Source organism: Anser anser (assembly GCF_964211835.1).
Source record: "Anser anser genome assembly, chromosome: 5".
Classification (NCBI taxonomy): Eukaryota; Metazoa; Chordata; class Aves; order Anseriformes; family Anatidae; genus Anser; species Anser anser.
In genome coordinates, this window is record NC_139725.1 from 30,195,398 (window position 1) to 30,209,210 (window position 13,813).

At 40.5% G+C, this 13,813-nt stretch overlaps 1 protein-coding gene across 12 annotated transcripts in view; it reads left to right on the forward strand.

Moving 5' to 3' along the window:
- The window catches only part of SMOC1 (SPARC related modular calcium binding 1), a 127,412-nt gene that overhangs the window by 65,850 nt on the left and 47,749 nt on the right, over window positions 1–13,813 (forward strand). For 8 of the 12 annotated variants that reach the window (XM_083836825.1, XM_083836829.1, XM_083836835.1 and 5 more), the window contains one exon: window positions 13,578–13,667. In XM_083836825.1, coding sequence (XP_083692951.1) covers window positions 13,578–13,667 — 90 coding nt within the window. The remainder of the gene's footprint in view (window positions 1–13,577; window positions 13,668–13,813) is intronic. The other 4 variants (XM_083836831.1, XM_083836832.1, XM_083836836.1 and 1 more) reach the window with 1 other exon arrangement.

Here is a 13,813-nt window from a genome sequence, read left to right on the forward strand (position 1 = left end):
TGTGAAACGGGTGTGAGAACTCAGGTGGCTGAGGAGGAACTGGGAGAAGTTAGTGCAACGATAGGGCTGCAAAGGTCCTGCAAAGGCCTCAGTGAGCTGCGAATAAAATATTCTGTAGATGAAGTTAGCAGTACATAAATTTTTGATTAGTACATATTTGTATTTCCAAGCAAACTTAGGGTGGGAATTAAAGTTTGCTTTTCCATTTAAAAAAATAATGAAAAGGAATCTGTAAATATCACTAATCTGTAGGCTTGTCTGTTTGCAGATGTTAAGAATTCAGTCTAGTTCTTATCGCTGTTCCTATATCATACGCAGTATGCAAATTTGCTGTTAAAGGCCAACCAAATGTAATTGTAGAAAGCAAGTGAATTTCACGGGTATAGCAGACTGTAGTTTGCCAGTGGTGCTAATAGTACTGGTTTTGTAAGATAGAGAACCCAGCTTTTACCTGAGAATCCTGATCAGTTTCCGTAAGAACAGAGGCACGTAGTTTCTCAATACCACGGATACTGGATCACTTTTCAAGGACAGAGCAGTGTTCTAGGAAGCACCTAGATTTGTCTCACTAATGAAACAGAATTTTTGAAATATTAAGGTCTAGAAGAAAAATTCAACCTCAAAATTGTTACGTAAACAGTAGAATTAAAAACAATCCTTTTGGGTCCCCACGTCACTGACTTGTCTGAAATTGTTTAGCTTTTCATCAAGACATTTTCTGTGGGCCTCAGAACATATGTATCAAATTTGAGGCTGGAGAAAGTTTCATTGGCAAGTTTAAGCAGAAGGCAAATTTTGTTTTAAAGTATATTTTGTTTGATATAATGCAAGAATTCTGCTTTCATCTATAAAGAACCAGTTCTAATCTGTAGGTTAGTCTATATAATATGACTTAATAAAATTGTAGTTTACAAGTGTTGTTATAGCAATCTACAGACTATTTATGTCTGTAATGTCTTAAGGACAGCTGTAAAGGTTTTTAAATGATTAAGTCATGGTATTGAGCAGCCTGGTGAGTAGATCTAATAAGCAGACTAACAATTGATTAAGCAACATCTGTTAAAGTATTATTAACTGTTTATGTGCTATACATAGATTTCTGGTGTCTGACCAATTACAGCTTGCAGAGAAAAGAAATAGAAATAGTTCTAGGGACTGTGGGCTGCTTTTTGTTGAAATACTTCATAGCTATGTGACCTCAACACCTTTTCTTTTTTAAAGAGCTATTTAAAAAAGAATCTTCCCGAGCTCTTCAAATATCCGGATCAGTATGCCAAGATGTTATGCTATTACAGTATGTATTTCTCTAGATCCTTTAAAACAGCATCGTTATAACTTTGAAATTAATAACCCTAGACTTCCTGTCTTCTGTAGCTCTTTTTTTTCTTAAAAACAAACCTCTGGATAAATTGGAGGAATTGATGTGTTTTCAGATAAATTAACCTAGAATTTTTTTTCTACCAGCCTAACATGATCCTATTTTGTTTTTGAGTATTTGCATCCTGCAGAAGAATCTAGACGTCTAAATGTTAGTGTTGTTTTTCCTCAAACCAGAGTAATGCAATGGGAAATGTATTTTAAATTTTGGGGGCAGTGGTTCTGTTCAATGTGGCTGGAATTGCACTCCTTTCAGGCCCTTTACCCAATGAGTTCTATCAACATCTCTCTATGCAGGAGATAAGCTACAAAACTGTGATGGGAAAGCTTGAACACATGCAGCGTGTGTGTTCATTAGTAAGGTATGGGGAGGCTGGATGTGCAACCACAGTCTTTGTTCAAGTTCCTGAGATGGCACCTATGAAAACTAAAGCACAGCTGCAATAATGGTTTCCCTCCGTGTACTCATCTGGTGTTTTATTTATTTATTTATTTTTATATTGATGTCAAGGAAGATGTATTAGAAAACTTTTTGATAACGGGAAGGGATGGGAGAAGTCTTCCTCAGAGGCTGCATTTCTCTGGGCTGCATCCCTGCCTTTTACTCCACGTTACTGTGCTCAGCTTGGTGCTCAGATTCTGATGGGACCTTTAGGTGCTGCAGCAAGGCAATTCTTAAGTGTAACGACATGACAGGTTTCATCTTGGCTATTCAGCTGCTCACAAAAACACCTTTAGTTGACGATGGCTCTTAAGTTCAGTCAAGCTTATCTTGAGCTGTCAATCTGTAGATGTCTGGCAGTCTGTAACATCATGGAATGATCTTCCTTCTCATAAAATACAAATATTTTAAGTTTGAGAATGAGGTGTCACTTGTACCTGAACAGTTTCATTTTTGTGATCCATATTCAATACATACTGATTTCCTTCTCAAGCATGTTAGGTTCTTTGGAGGTCCTTCCAGCACAACTCAGTTACTCTACTTACTCATCTGCCTCCCTCAATTTTTCTTTATCCCTTCCCTTATACAGAAAAACTATTCCTTCAGTTTCATAATCACATATAAAAACTGCTTTAGACTAAACACAGATCTTGGAGAGAACTAGCTGGGGCAATCATGTTAGAAAGCAGAGTTGTGCTCACTCAGAGTTCTGAATTCCTCTCTTAAAGGTCTGAGAGGAAAGAAAAAAAAAAAACAACCTGAAAAAAGAAACAATGAAAAAAAAAATATATTTTCCTCCCTTTCCCTAGTTTGCGCACATGCAATATACATGTAGCAGTGAGGTATCCATTCTCTTTGCCTGCAAGGAAATGAAAAGGCGTATTGTAAGCCCAAGGCCGGTCTGGTTGTCAGCCAGGAATTAGTCCTCTAAAGGAGAAAGGGAGAGGGGCTGGCGAGAGAAGAGGCAGCAGGGGGGGCTGGAAGGGTGAAAGTACACTTTGAGATAGGTTCAGTGCACATGGCTAGAGATGCAAGGGGTCTTGTGCTTCCTCGGTGTGCAGGTGTCGGGAGAAAGGAAGGGAGCTTGTGTTCTAATACACAGGCATGTGTCTGGGGGAGCAGGGTCAAAAATTTAGACTATTTACTTAATCCCCTGGAACGGCTTTTTTCTCTTCTGTTTTCTTTTTGTGTTTAACAGACTGCTTTACAGGGGACACGTGTGGTAATTAACACATGCAGCTGTAGGGCTTCAGCCATATGTCTGAATTTCAAATGGCCATTGATCTGGGAAATTTGCTGCCGTCTCCACCCCCCACTTGTAGGTTGTATTCCTTGAAGATGTAGGGGAGTTTATAGAGCCTTTGCCTTGAAGAGACCAGCGCTGGAAGGAGAGAGGTGAAAGGGAGTGTGTCTGATCTCGGGGAGAGAGGGAAGAAAGACTGAGATCCTAATCACATCCTTTGTGCCCCTTGCCCCAGGCCACCATATATTTCAGGTAGCTACCAGAACATTCCCAAAGCTAGGAATATGATCACTGCTCATAAGAAGCTTGCTCAACAATCATTATTTTCTTCTTTTGGTGAAGCAATTTAAGATCAAAATCACAATATCCTTGCCTGCCTTTCAGGCATGTGCTCCCTTTTGCACAGCTGCAGGTATCTGCTCCTCTGCAGAGTCTGGAAGCAGCAAGGTGAGAGTTGGCTGTGGGCTCTGAGCAGCCTTTTGGGAGAGGTAGTCAAGGGGGGAGAGAGGGAGTAGCAAAAGCTACTTCACATCAAAGCTGAGGGTCCTCGAGGTAGACATCTGATATATTGTGGGTAGAATTGAACCAGAGAGACTAAACAAAACAGTCATATGGTGGTTGTTGCTTTTGTCTAAGTGTGATCAGGCAGCTGCTAACAGTGCTACAGAGCATTCTGTGAACTTCTGTCCAAGTCTGGGGCAACGTCAAGTGCTAAAGTCTTATTATGAGACATGGTATCGTAAGTAAAATATGTATTTGTGCAGAATTCTTTTGTTCCATTTTATTTCAAATGTTTTTTCAAGGCAGAAGGAGCCAAACAGAAGATGGTTCAAATTTGAGATACCACGGTTTAAAATCCTGCAGTATCTATCATACTGCTGGTGCTTAATGGGTGAGGTAAAAACATATGCTTCTACCAAATGGGAAGCTATAAAAAAAAAAAAAAGGTACATCTGTCCTCTTCCCACTCTTCAGTTTATTTTTAGCTTTCTTGTTGGTGTGTATATTCAGAGAAGGCTGGCTTCTGTGGATTCCTTGGTCTCATCACTCCACGGTGTAGGTAATGCTGGCAATACGGAGGTGTTTCTGCTCCGGGAAGAAAAACACATTCCTAACAGTGAGTGCGTGCTCCAACTCTTGCTGAAGGGGGACTGTGATTTACCCAGCCCTTATAATCCTGCTGTTCTGTTTCCTTGTGTTCTGCCTCTGTGTCCTCTCCACGTTCCTTGAGAAGTTTAGTGCCAGGACTGCCTGCACCAGACATGTACCATACTGCTTCTTCTGACTTAATTCCTTTTTTCACTTCGATAATACGGACAGTGCTCTGTTTTGGGACAAGATAGCCTAATATCCCTTCTGTAGATTGGCACGAGCTTTTCCAAATAATTTGGTCATAATGACATGCACTTGGATACAACTTCTGTTACACTGATGCAGGGCCCAGTTCTCCTTTATTCACTGTTATAACTGTTAAGTAAAGTTACAACTTCTATAGTTGTTGTATTTACTTTCGATCATTTCTCTCCCTGAAGTTCCTCAACAGGTAATTAGGCTAGCATTCTTTAACCGTGCTCATGTGTCTGGTGAGGATGGGCTTGCAGCTTGTATGCTGCAAAATTTTATGTTCTGAAATTATCTGCTGAGAAATAAAAGTTAAGTGTGTAGAGGTTGGGACCAGCATTTACATGTGGTGTTTCTAGGCAAACCGTACACTGGGGCCAAAGGACTGTGGGCCAAAGTGACTTTTAATGTTTTCTCTGCTGCTGTCTAGTTGATTTCATCAGACATACGAAAAATACAGAGGAAAAATGATTTTGGCATTGTGGGATTGCGAATATGCTCATTTTTCAAGATAGAAGTAATACATAGTTTATACAGTCATTAAGAAATTACTTTTTAAATTATTTGCTGGAAGCAAGAAAAACAACAGAATAGAGAAGATACAGCAATAATGGGGAAATATTGCCTTCTTCCAAAGAGTAATGGCACTTTGTCTATGGGGAAAGGGAAGGACTCGGCTCAAAGGGTGAAACAGTCAAACCTAGTACAGTGGGAATGGTAGGCTAACAAATGGATGCACACACAACTCACATCCTAGCAGCTCCCTCAAGAGCCTTTGATTGAATGAAAACCAGGTTCTTTTAAGTTTTTTCTGTCGATTTGAGCCACTATGGGATTGAATTGAAGGTTTTGTCTTAAGACGATTAAAAACATTGCTGGGCTAGTTATTATCCTCGGGGCCAGGACACTGCTGGAGGAGTTACTTTGATTCTGTAAGTCAAAGCTAATGACAACAGGGTGTATTTCCAAGTCATACCATGCCTTGTGATTTCTGTCTAGCTTCACAAATGGAACTGCTGCGTGGGTCTGGGAGGGTGGGAATAACAAGTCTCTGAAGATGGCAGGGGGGACAGGCAACAATGTCTTCACAGCTTGAGTAATTCCTCACTGAAGAAAACAGTTTTTTGTGCAAGTCTGAACTAGAGATGGTCCCAAACTGCCTTGACCCATATTTATTACCTGCTTCTCATTTTTGGCAGGTAAGGTTCAAATCTGCCTTTTGGGATTTATTTTCCCATTGCTTCCATATTGCACTTTAGATAGGAATTTGGCTGTGGAGTCTAAAAATTGTAAAACTGCATAAGGTAAGCCCGTGTGCAATGACAGGTCTTCCTCCCTGAGGCTGCTTTGCATTTGACCTTAAAAATTCATCACTATGAACCAAACTGAAATCTGATTGTTTGCTTCTCTGTCCATCTCTTATGGGCGTGCTTTGATAGAAAAGACCTCAGTGTTGGATTTTTGGCTCAAAAGTGAACTGAAAATTCTAGTTAAGTTCAAAATAGCAGAATGGGTGCAAGTTTCTGTTCCCGAATTAGTTCTGTATTCGGGCTGCTGAAGAGATGCTGCTTGTCCAAAACTCCAAGCCTACAAAATTGGATAAGACCGGGGTTTACTGTTCAGTTTGAACAAAAATTTGTTGGGAAAAAAAAAAAGGAAATCTTGTTTCTCTGGCTTCAAGGTTTTGAAATTTCCATTTATTGTATTGCTCACAAATTAGATTAAAACGGATCACATAAACTTGAGACACTCTGCTTTTCTACCAAATGAATCGATAGCACTGTAGTTGGGATCTTTGCTTGGGAAAGGGAGACCCACACCGTGCTCTCTGAATTAGATCAGTGCTCTAAATACTCGCTTTAATTATTTTCAGGTTCTTGCTTTGTCTTTTGCTTGGTAGCATGCCCATATACCTGAAGAAAAATATGATTTAGAATGCTACATTTTTGAAACTGGTTAAAGCAGCAAATTTTCAGAAGTACTGAAGCAAACGTAACAGCACCAGAAAGTTCACAACCAGCTCACCTTATCTGAGCACTTATGAATGCCACTTGTTCCTAGAATAACATTTGTCTTACTCTGCATTGGCACCAAAATCCCTAAGAGTTCTGTCATCAAAATAAAGTATAATAGCTTATTTTTCAGCTGCATTGCTCCCCATGCAGCTGTATTAGGAAGATTTTTTTTTTCCTCCCCAGAAAGGTTTGCATAACTTATGAGTCAGGTATTTAAGTGGTAATTACCATAGGGCTTGGTTCAACCTGCAGAGTTCAAATCTGAATCTGGATCTGAACTTTCCCAGAGGCAGGGGGTGTGTTTGGACATTGTGTTAGCTTGACCTATTATAGGGCCAGCTCTGAAATGCAGATCCAGATGTGGACTGGGATTCTGGGTCCTTCCGAGTATGAGACATCTAGGGACACTTGCTTTGTTTAAACTGACTCCTGTTAAATGATACATAATTGGAATAACATAAAACTGGATCTCACTTTGGGGAAGGTGTCTACAGCATCGTGTCTGAAGGGTAATATCTTGCTGTGTCTTTATTTTTCCAAGGGAGCCAATTGCTGAAAGCTATAAAGAATTAGAAGAAGTTAGAGGGCACATTTATTTTGGCTAATTGCTGTAGAAGCAATTTGAGAAGTCAGGCAGCAAATGAGGACGCTGGATTTTACAGAGATACTATCTGAATCCTGGGATTCAAAAATGTTAAAGCCCCTGCATCCCAGATACCAGAGCATTGCTATTAATACAGAGTGCCGCTCCAGGCCCTTTTGACACGTTTGCTTTTGAAGGACCAGGAGCAGGAAGAGAGAGCTCTTTGTTTGCAGGCAGAATAAACTCATTGTACACCCGGACAATTAACTCTTCAATCGACTTGCCAGCCTCTGTAAAGCCCTCCAGCCCCTCTCTGTCTATCTCCAGCTCTATTCAGGCACTTAACCGCACCGATGTTTTTTTGTTTATTATTCTGAAAAAGTCCTTCACAAGAACAGTCGGAGCGGATCAACATTGTCCTCTCAGCAGCATTTATCTCCGCCTGGCAGTGAATGTGTCAATCAGGAATCAAAAAGCCAAACAGAGGAGGCTTTGAGTTGTGTCACGGAGGTCAGAGGGACTTCCAGCTGTCTGTGCGTGGGACAGGCTTTCTCGCAGGGCGAAGAATGGTGCTGCCATACAAACGCACTGACTGCGCTGGACCACAAAGTCCTCGGGGCTCAAGGGGCTTTTTTCATGTTGACGCACCTGCGAGGGAGATGTGAGGAGGGAGCCGGGGATGTGGGGGGAACTAATGCCTTCCAGAAGGCGCACTGGAAGGCTACTTGTGCTATCTGGGCGATGCCTACAGTGCACCGTTGCAGTAATCGCTGCCTGCGTTTGTACAGCATACAGAGTAGCTGATGTAGGAAGGGAAAAATGACTGCCGTGTAAGTCAGTCTGTGTAGTTAGAGCTCCTTCAGCTCTTACCCATTCAAAGCTTGGGCACGTTTTCACCTTTTTAATGAAAACTTTCCTGTATTTTGGTCTGTGTCGTAAGTGTTTATGGATTATATCTGAAGGGAGCACATTGTAGCTCCCCTCTTAAAATGAAGACAATAAAGAGTGAGTACTCACTTTTGCTAATTTGGTTTTGAAAGCTGTTTTTTTTTTCCTTAACAGCTGTAGGATCTCCATGCATAGAAGTGGAAAGGGGTGTGAAAACCTGGCAGGGAAGTCTCTTTGCACTGGTGCATTTGCATTTCAGCTGCTTGGCAAGAAATTATCTTGATCTGGCTGGATCATAAGAATTTCACATTTTTTGGCATAAGTGCTAACTTTCTGCTTTTGTATTGGCAATATGTTTGTGCATGAAAGTTGCATTGGCTATTGGGTTAATTACAACTTGCTGTAACTGCTTCATTTGATGTAGGGAAGGACTGATTAAGGCAACAATTTGTTCCACACCTACAGTACTTGAAGGGATGTTTATTTTTGTACAAGACCCCCATGTAGTGCAAACACAGTTTTTGTTGTCTTTTTTCACTACTTAAACCAATGCCCCCAAGCCTGGGGGTAATATATGGAAATGATGAAGTTGTAAAAGTACATCTTTGAGAGTCAGGAACTGCCCAGATATAGGGAACTGGAGTTGAACTGGCAGTTCTTTTTTGCATCCTACTACAGTTAAGTAAAACCACACAAAGGTGTATATATGACTTAATTCTCTCAGGAGTGCTCAGACATGGGAGGGCTTTTCTCCCTTCCTGTTGGTTCAACAGACTCACAAAAGGTGGGCTTTGCAGCCTGGGGACCGGGCAAGATAGGAATTCATTCACTGTCTTGGCTATCTGTGCTCTAAGTTGCCTATTTACCCTCAGCTACGCCCTGTAACGGCTCATCAAAATGGATAATGGTTTTTGAAGGAATCACTTGAGACTGGAAAAAGGCTGCCTCCCAGGGCAGAGCTACATGCTTAGAGTTGTCATACTCTTAATACCCTTGATGTTCAAGCTGTATACTTACAAAGACTAGATTTGGTACAAGGCCTATGTAGTTGACCCTATAAACACTCTTTAAAATGGTAGAAGCGTCTACAGAGCATCTCATGGATGCCAGTGGGAACACAAAGATGGTACTGAGGTTGCTTAGAAAAAGAAGGCTGAGGTTGCTTAGAAAATGTATAGATGTTAATCTTTTAACATGATGATGCAAATATACAGAAGGCTTTTGCATTGGGTGTATGTTCCTGGGTAAGGGAAGTGATATAGGAGATCACTAATAATCTTTTCTGCTTTCTCCAGCTTCCATTAGTTGATGCTTCTGGCAAGAGCAGTGAGCCAGAGCAGCAGGCAGTTACTTCACACTTTTCTGTAGTACTTATGCCTTTTCTACATCAGGGAGTTCGGTTTTCCCCTGACTTAAATTGCTCATGGCCTCAGTGCCTGTAGTGCAGAGAATAAAGATCATTTAATAGTCATCTTTTATGTGAACTGAATCTCCTCAACCCTAGTGTACACTGCAGTTGTTCCAGATGTGGATGTTTGCTAGGTGTTCTGCAAGAACAAGGGTAAGGGAGAGAATAATCCTCATCTTAGCGAGACCATAAAGAGCTCCTGCTCGCCACAAGCCATAGATCTGGACGTGCAGGCAGTTGTCACTGTTTTCAGTTATTGTCAGGCTAACACAGAGAAAGCAGTTCTTAAGCTTATGAGCTTCTGACAGTAGTAGTGCAAGTGGTTTTCTGTCTTTTAGCCATGGTATCTTACTGTGAAAATGGCTTAGGGAGGGTTGTTGGACCTGCCTGTTTTGCTCTTGCCAGAGATAAGATTAAAAACCAAACCAAAACAGTTTTTGGTTTGATACCACTTGGGTCAGAAGAACTTTCAGTTCAACTTTTGTAGGTCTAACCGAGGAAAATGGAGGCTTACAGGAAAAGTTCTATATGGCTTTCAAACCTCATGCTGTAAGAGATGTTCTGTTGAATGATGCTGTCTGTATTCAGTGATTGTCTTGGAAAAAGGAAGTGGATATTTGTGCTGGGTTGTAAAATGTGGAAGAAAACCATGCCAATACACTTCTCATCAATGCTCTGAGAATATTCTACAGCCAAGGAAAATTCTTTGGTTCTACAGTACCACGTTCCTCATCTGGAAGCGTTGCCGTCTAGAGGGATTAGGAAGCACTTAGTTGACCTCATTGTTCCTTCTGTTTTTGACACGCTCTGCATCAGCAACTATTGCAGTTCCACATCTCTTTTTTTTACAGTGTGGAATTTGAGAGTTTTCTGAAGAAAGGAATAGGTTATAGTCGATGAACACGCTTTCTGACCTCTGTCCCCAAAGTAACAATATCCTGTTCATCTTGTATGATATCACAAGGGACTGTAGGGCCCTGAAATAGCTTTTTGTTGTTGTTTTTATTTGTTAAAATGTTTCCTTAAGGAATACAAAAAGTTTGTTCAGAATTTTTAGGTATGCAAAACAACTATTTCTTGTTTACCAGGAGTAAGTAGGTCAGTGAAACCAATGTCCAGTGTTTTGACCAGTGTATTGAGCGAAAAGAAAAATCCAATGAGAGTAGACAAGAATTAGGGTTCTTCTTCTGCCCAAAGGGAAAGGCAGTGAAAATTTTCGTCATAAACCAATTTGAAGGACTAAGTCCTACTGAGTTCTCCAGTTTAAGAAACAGACTTGCTAGTCTCAGAGTAAGAAGCTGGCAGCTGGGAAGTTAGCAGGATGTTTCTAATAAAGTGTAATTTTTGTCTTTTATGTCACTATTTCATGACCTTTGGAAAAAAAAATCAGAAATATCCCTGGCTTTTGATTTTTGAAATATGAAGAATATAATTACAGGATTCTTGTCTATTGCATTTTTTGTTATATGTGTGATGAAAGAACTGTGCTTGCTTGAACTACAGGGGAGTGATTATTCTTCCCTCTATTTGCAAAACCCTCAACACTGTACTGGGTGCTGCTACAATAATGGATTTAGTGACAATTTGGCTCTAGTAACTAAGTCAGAAAATGATTGTGTAGTTCTTAAAGCCTAGTGAGATGATCATAAAAGCATAGTTCAAAGGCTAGTTTGGTACTTTTGTCTGCTGCATTTGTTCTGTCACTGTTTAATACCTTTCAATAGTTTAATGGCTAACTTTATACAAAAAAAAAAAAAATTACAAAATTCCTATTCTCTGTGTATTTCCCCATTATACACACACAGAGGTAGATAGAGATGAGCCTTAAAGAAATCCCCTGAACCTGAATAGTCCTGAGATCTGCTGAAGTTCACATAAGGGTTTGGATAAAAAGTGCTGTGGCTCACATCCACTTTTAATTTTTCTCCATTGTTGGCTCCTGTGTTGCTCTTTTATATCTGAAAAGCAGTTCTGCAATTACTTGCTGTAGAAGCATTCATGAGAACAATAGGAATAACTTATTATACTACTAGTAATTTTTTATGCAGGGTCTGTTCTTATGCTATGTAACTTATGAATTATTTACCTTTGCAGTTGCTCTGAGTATCTTTTGGTTTTGGGCTTGGTTTCTCAATCTGTAAACCCTATCATTCAATAGGAGAAGGGGTAATAACTTTAAACTAAAAAGAGTGTAGATTTAGATTAGGCATTAGGAAGAAATTCTTCACTCAAAGGGTGGTGAGGCCCTGGAGCAGGTTGCCCAGAGAAGCTGTGGATGCCCCATCCCCGGAGGTGTTCAAGGCCAGGCTGGATGGGGCTTTGAGCAACCTGGTCTGGTGGGAGGTGTCCCTGCCTATGGCAGGGGGGTTGGAACTGGGTGATCTTTAAGGTCCCTTCCAACCCAAACCATTCTGTGATTACATATTGCTCACTGTTTCATTACAGCGTGAAATGTTATCCTAAATAATAATAATAAAATATGAAAGAACTGCTGTGGCTTCTGGGTTCTTGTAGAAGCAGAGCAGGTTATATAGACCCCCCAAAAAGTGAAGATCAACTATTTACTTTTATCCAAAGGTTCCTTTAAAGGGTGAAATCTTCTTTTCTGTACATTGATGAAAATTCAGGGAATTTTTCCAAGAGATCACATACTCTAACTCTGAATAAAAAATACTGCTTATCTATGTTACTGATAGTACCCAAGAACAGGAAAACTCAAAACAAGAGTTGACTGAGAAATGGTAAGTATTTTTTTTCTTCCAAATATTTTTTGCTGTGCTTACAACTAAGCATAAAGCCAAATACATTGAACAAGAGGGGAAATAACTTAAAGGTTCTCATGCTCATTTCTTCAGTGGATCTCTGAGGTTGAAGTAGAATTAGCAGCACATTTTAGCATTCTGTGAATTAGATGGCTTTATGTGGAAATGCATCAAACTCATGCTGTGAGGAAGAGGTGTTCAGTCTTCTGCTCACTTCATATTACTGCAAATGCAGGTTTTGATGGGAAAATAGTCTACATGCCTGTTTTCCATCTCTGCCCATCCATCCCCTTCCAGTGGTCTTTTTCATTCTTTGGTGTAATCAGAACAAACAAAGGGAAGGCTGGGGGCAGTTACTGCTGCTTCTGGGAGGGGCTGTCCCCTGTACCATTCCTCCAAATGCCTTCTGCCATGTGCATCTGATACAGTCTTGGAGGTGGTGGTTTTTCTGGTATAGGCTCCTTTCCAACTGATTTTCACTGTGCCTGGCAGTTCTCCATTGTAGGTTATTGCCCACTTTCCTAATGCGTAGTGTCATCTTTGCCCCTAATACATGCAGAAATAATTGTTAGAAACTGTGTTTTTTAAAGCCACTAGATTACAAAAGAACGAAAAGAAAAAAAAAAAAGAGAAAAAAAAAGAGAAAAAAGAACATTTTGCCTCGCTTAATGCTCTGCCATTGTTCCAATGCTGTGTAACGATGGTCCATGCTGGAGCTTGAAATCTAGATTCCTCCGAGCATTGAGGAAGCTAGACCCAACCTGAATCCAAGCTGGGTCTGTAGATGTGGTATATAGGTACAATGAGCCAGAGCGTAGGCTGAACGTTTTTCCCTGTGGTCTACCTCTACGTTTCGAGATATATATTTCCCACAGAATCTATTTTGGTTGAAGAGTTTAACTATAAAAGAGTAGTGGTCAGAAGATGTGCGGCACTCTTGCGCATGAAAAAGCTAATCTAAGAGAAGTTCTTTTTCCACAATATTTCCATTAGAAGGCATTGCCACAGCATTGCAATTAGAGAACACCTTGATGCAGATATTGTAAGAACAAAGATTTGCTATTGACCATCCCTTTCTAACAGCTCTGCAGTGAAAGCTGGTGCCAGGTTCTGCACAGGTAAGTTTCAGAAGAGGAGTTTTTCTTTTGAATAAAAATAATGAGAGAGACACAGCAGGGCAGCAGTCCCCAGACCTCTGCTGTCCCAAGGAATGACCTGTGTGGGATGTAGCCACCTAAACCAAAAGGTGATTGCCTGATCAGTACAGCAAGTGGAGACTACCAGGTGATTCGTGCTGGTCATTTGTGGAGGGAGAGGGGAGGGGGTGAGGCTCCTTTTGAGTCTAAGACTAGTCAGTGCATGCTTGCTATCTAAAATGTTACTGCTGATAGTGTAAACTCTGAAATTTGTTTTCGTTCTGTCTGTCTTCTCTTTCTTCTGGACTTGGCCGGGCCATGTACAAATCCCAATCATTCAACAGTACTGGAGAGTAGATAGTATTTACCTCAATAATGGTAGTTTCTTTTCGATTCTTTTTAACTCTCAATTCAGATGACGGGTCGAAGCCAACGCCTACCATGGAAACCCAGCCTATTTTCGATGGAGAAGGTAAGAGCATCCTTTAAAAAAAAAAAAAAAGTGAAAAAAACTACTTCCGTCTCTCTTTTCTCTAGGGTTTATGGCTTAAACAATTTCTTTATCCTGCAAAGCAGAAAAGCCTGTGAATCTCATAAGTTATCCAAATTTCTCAGTGC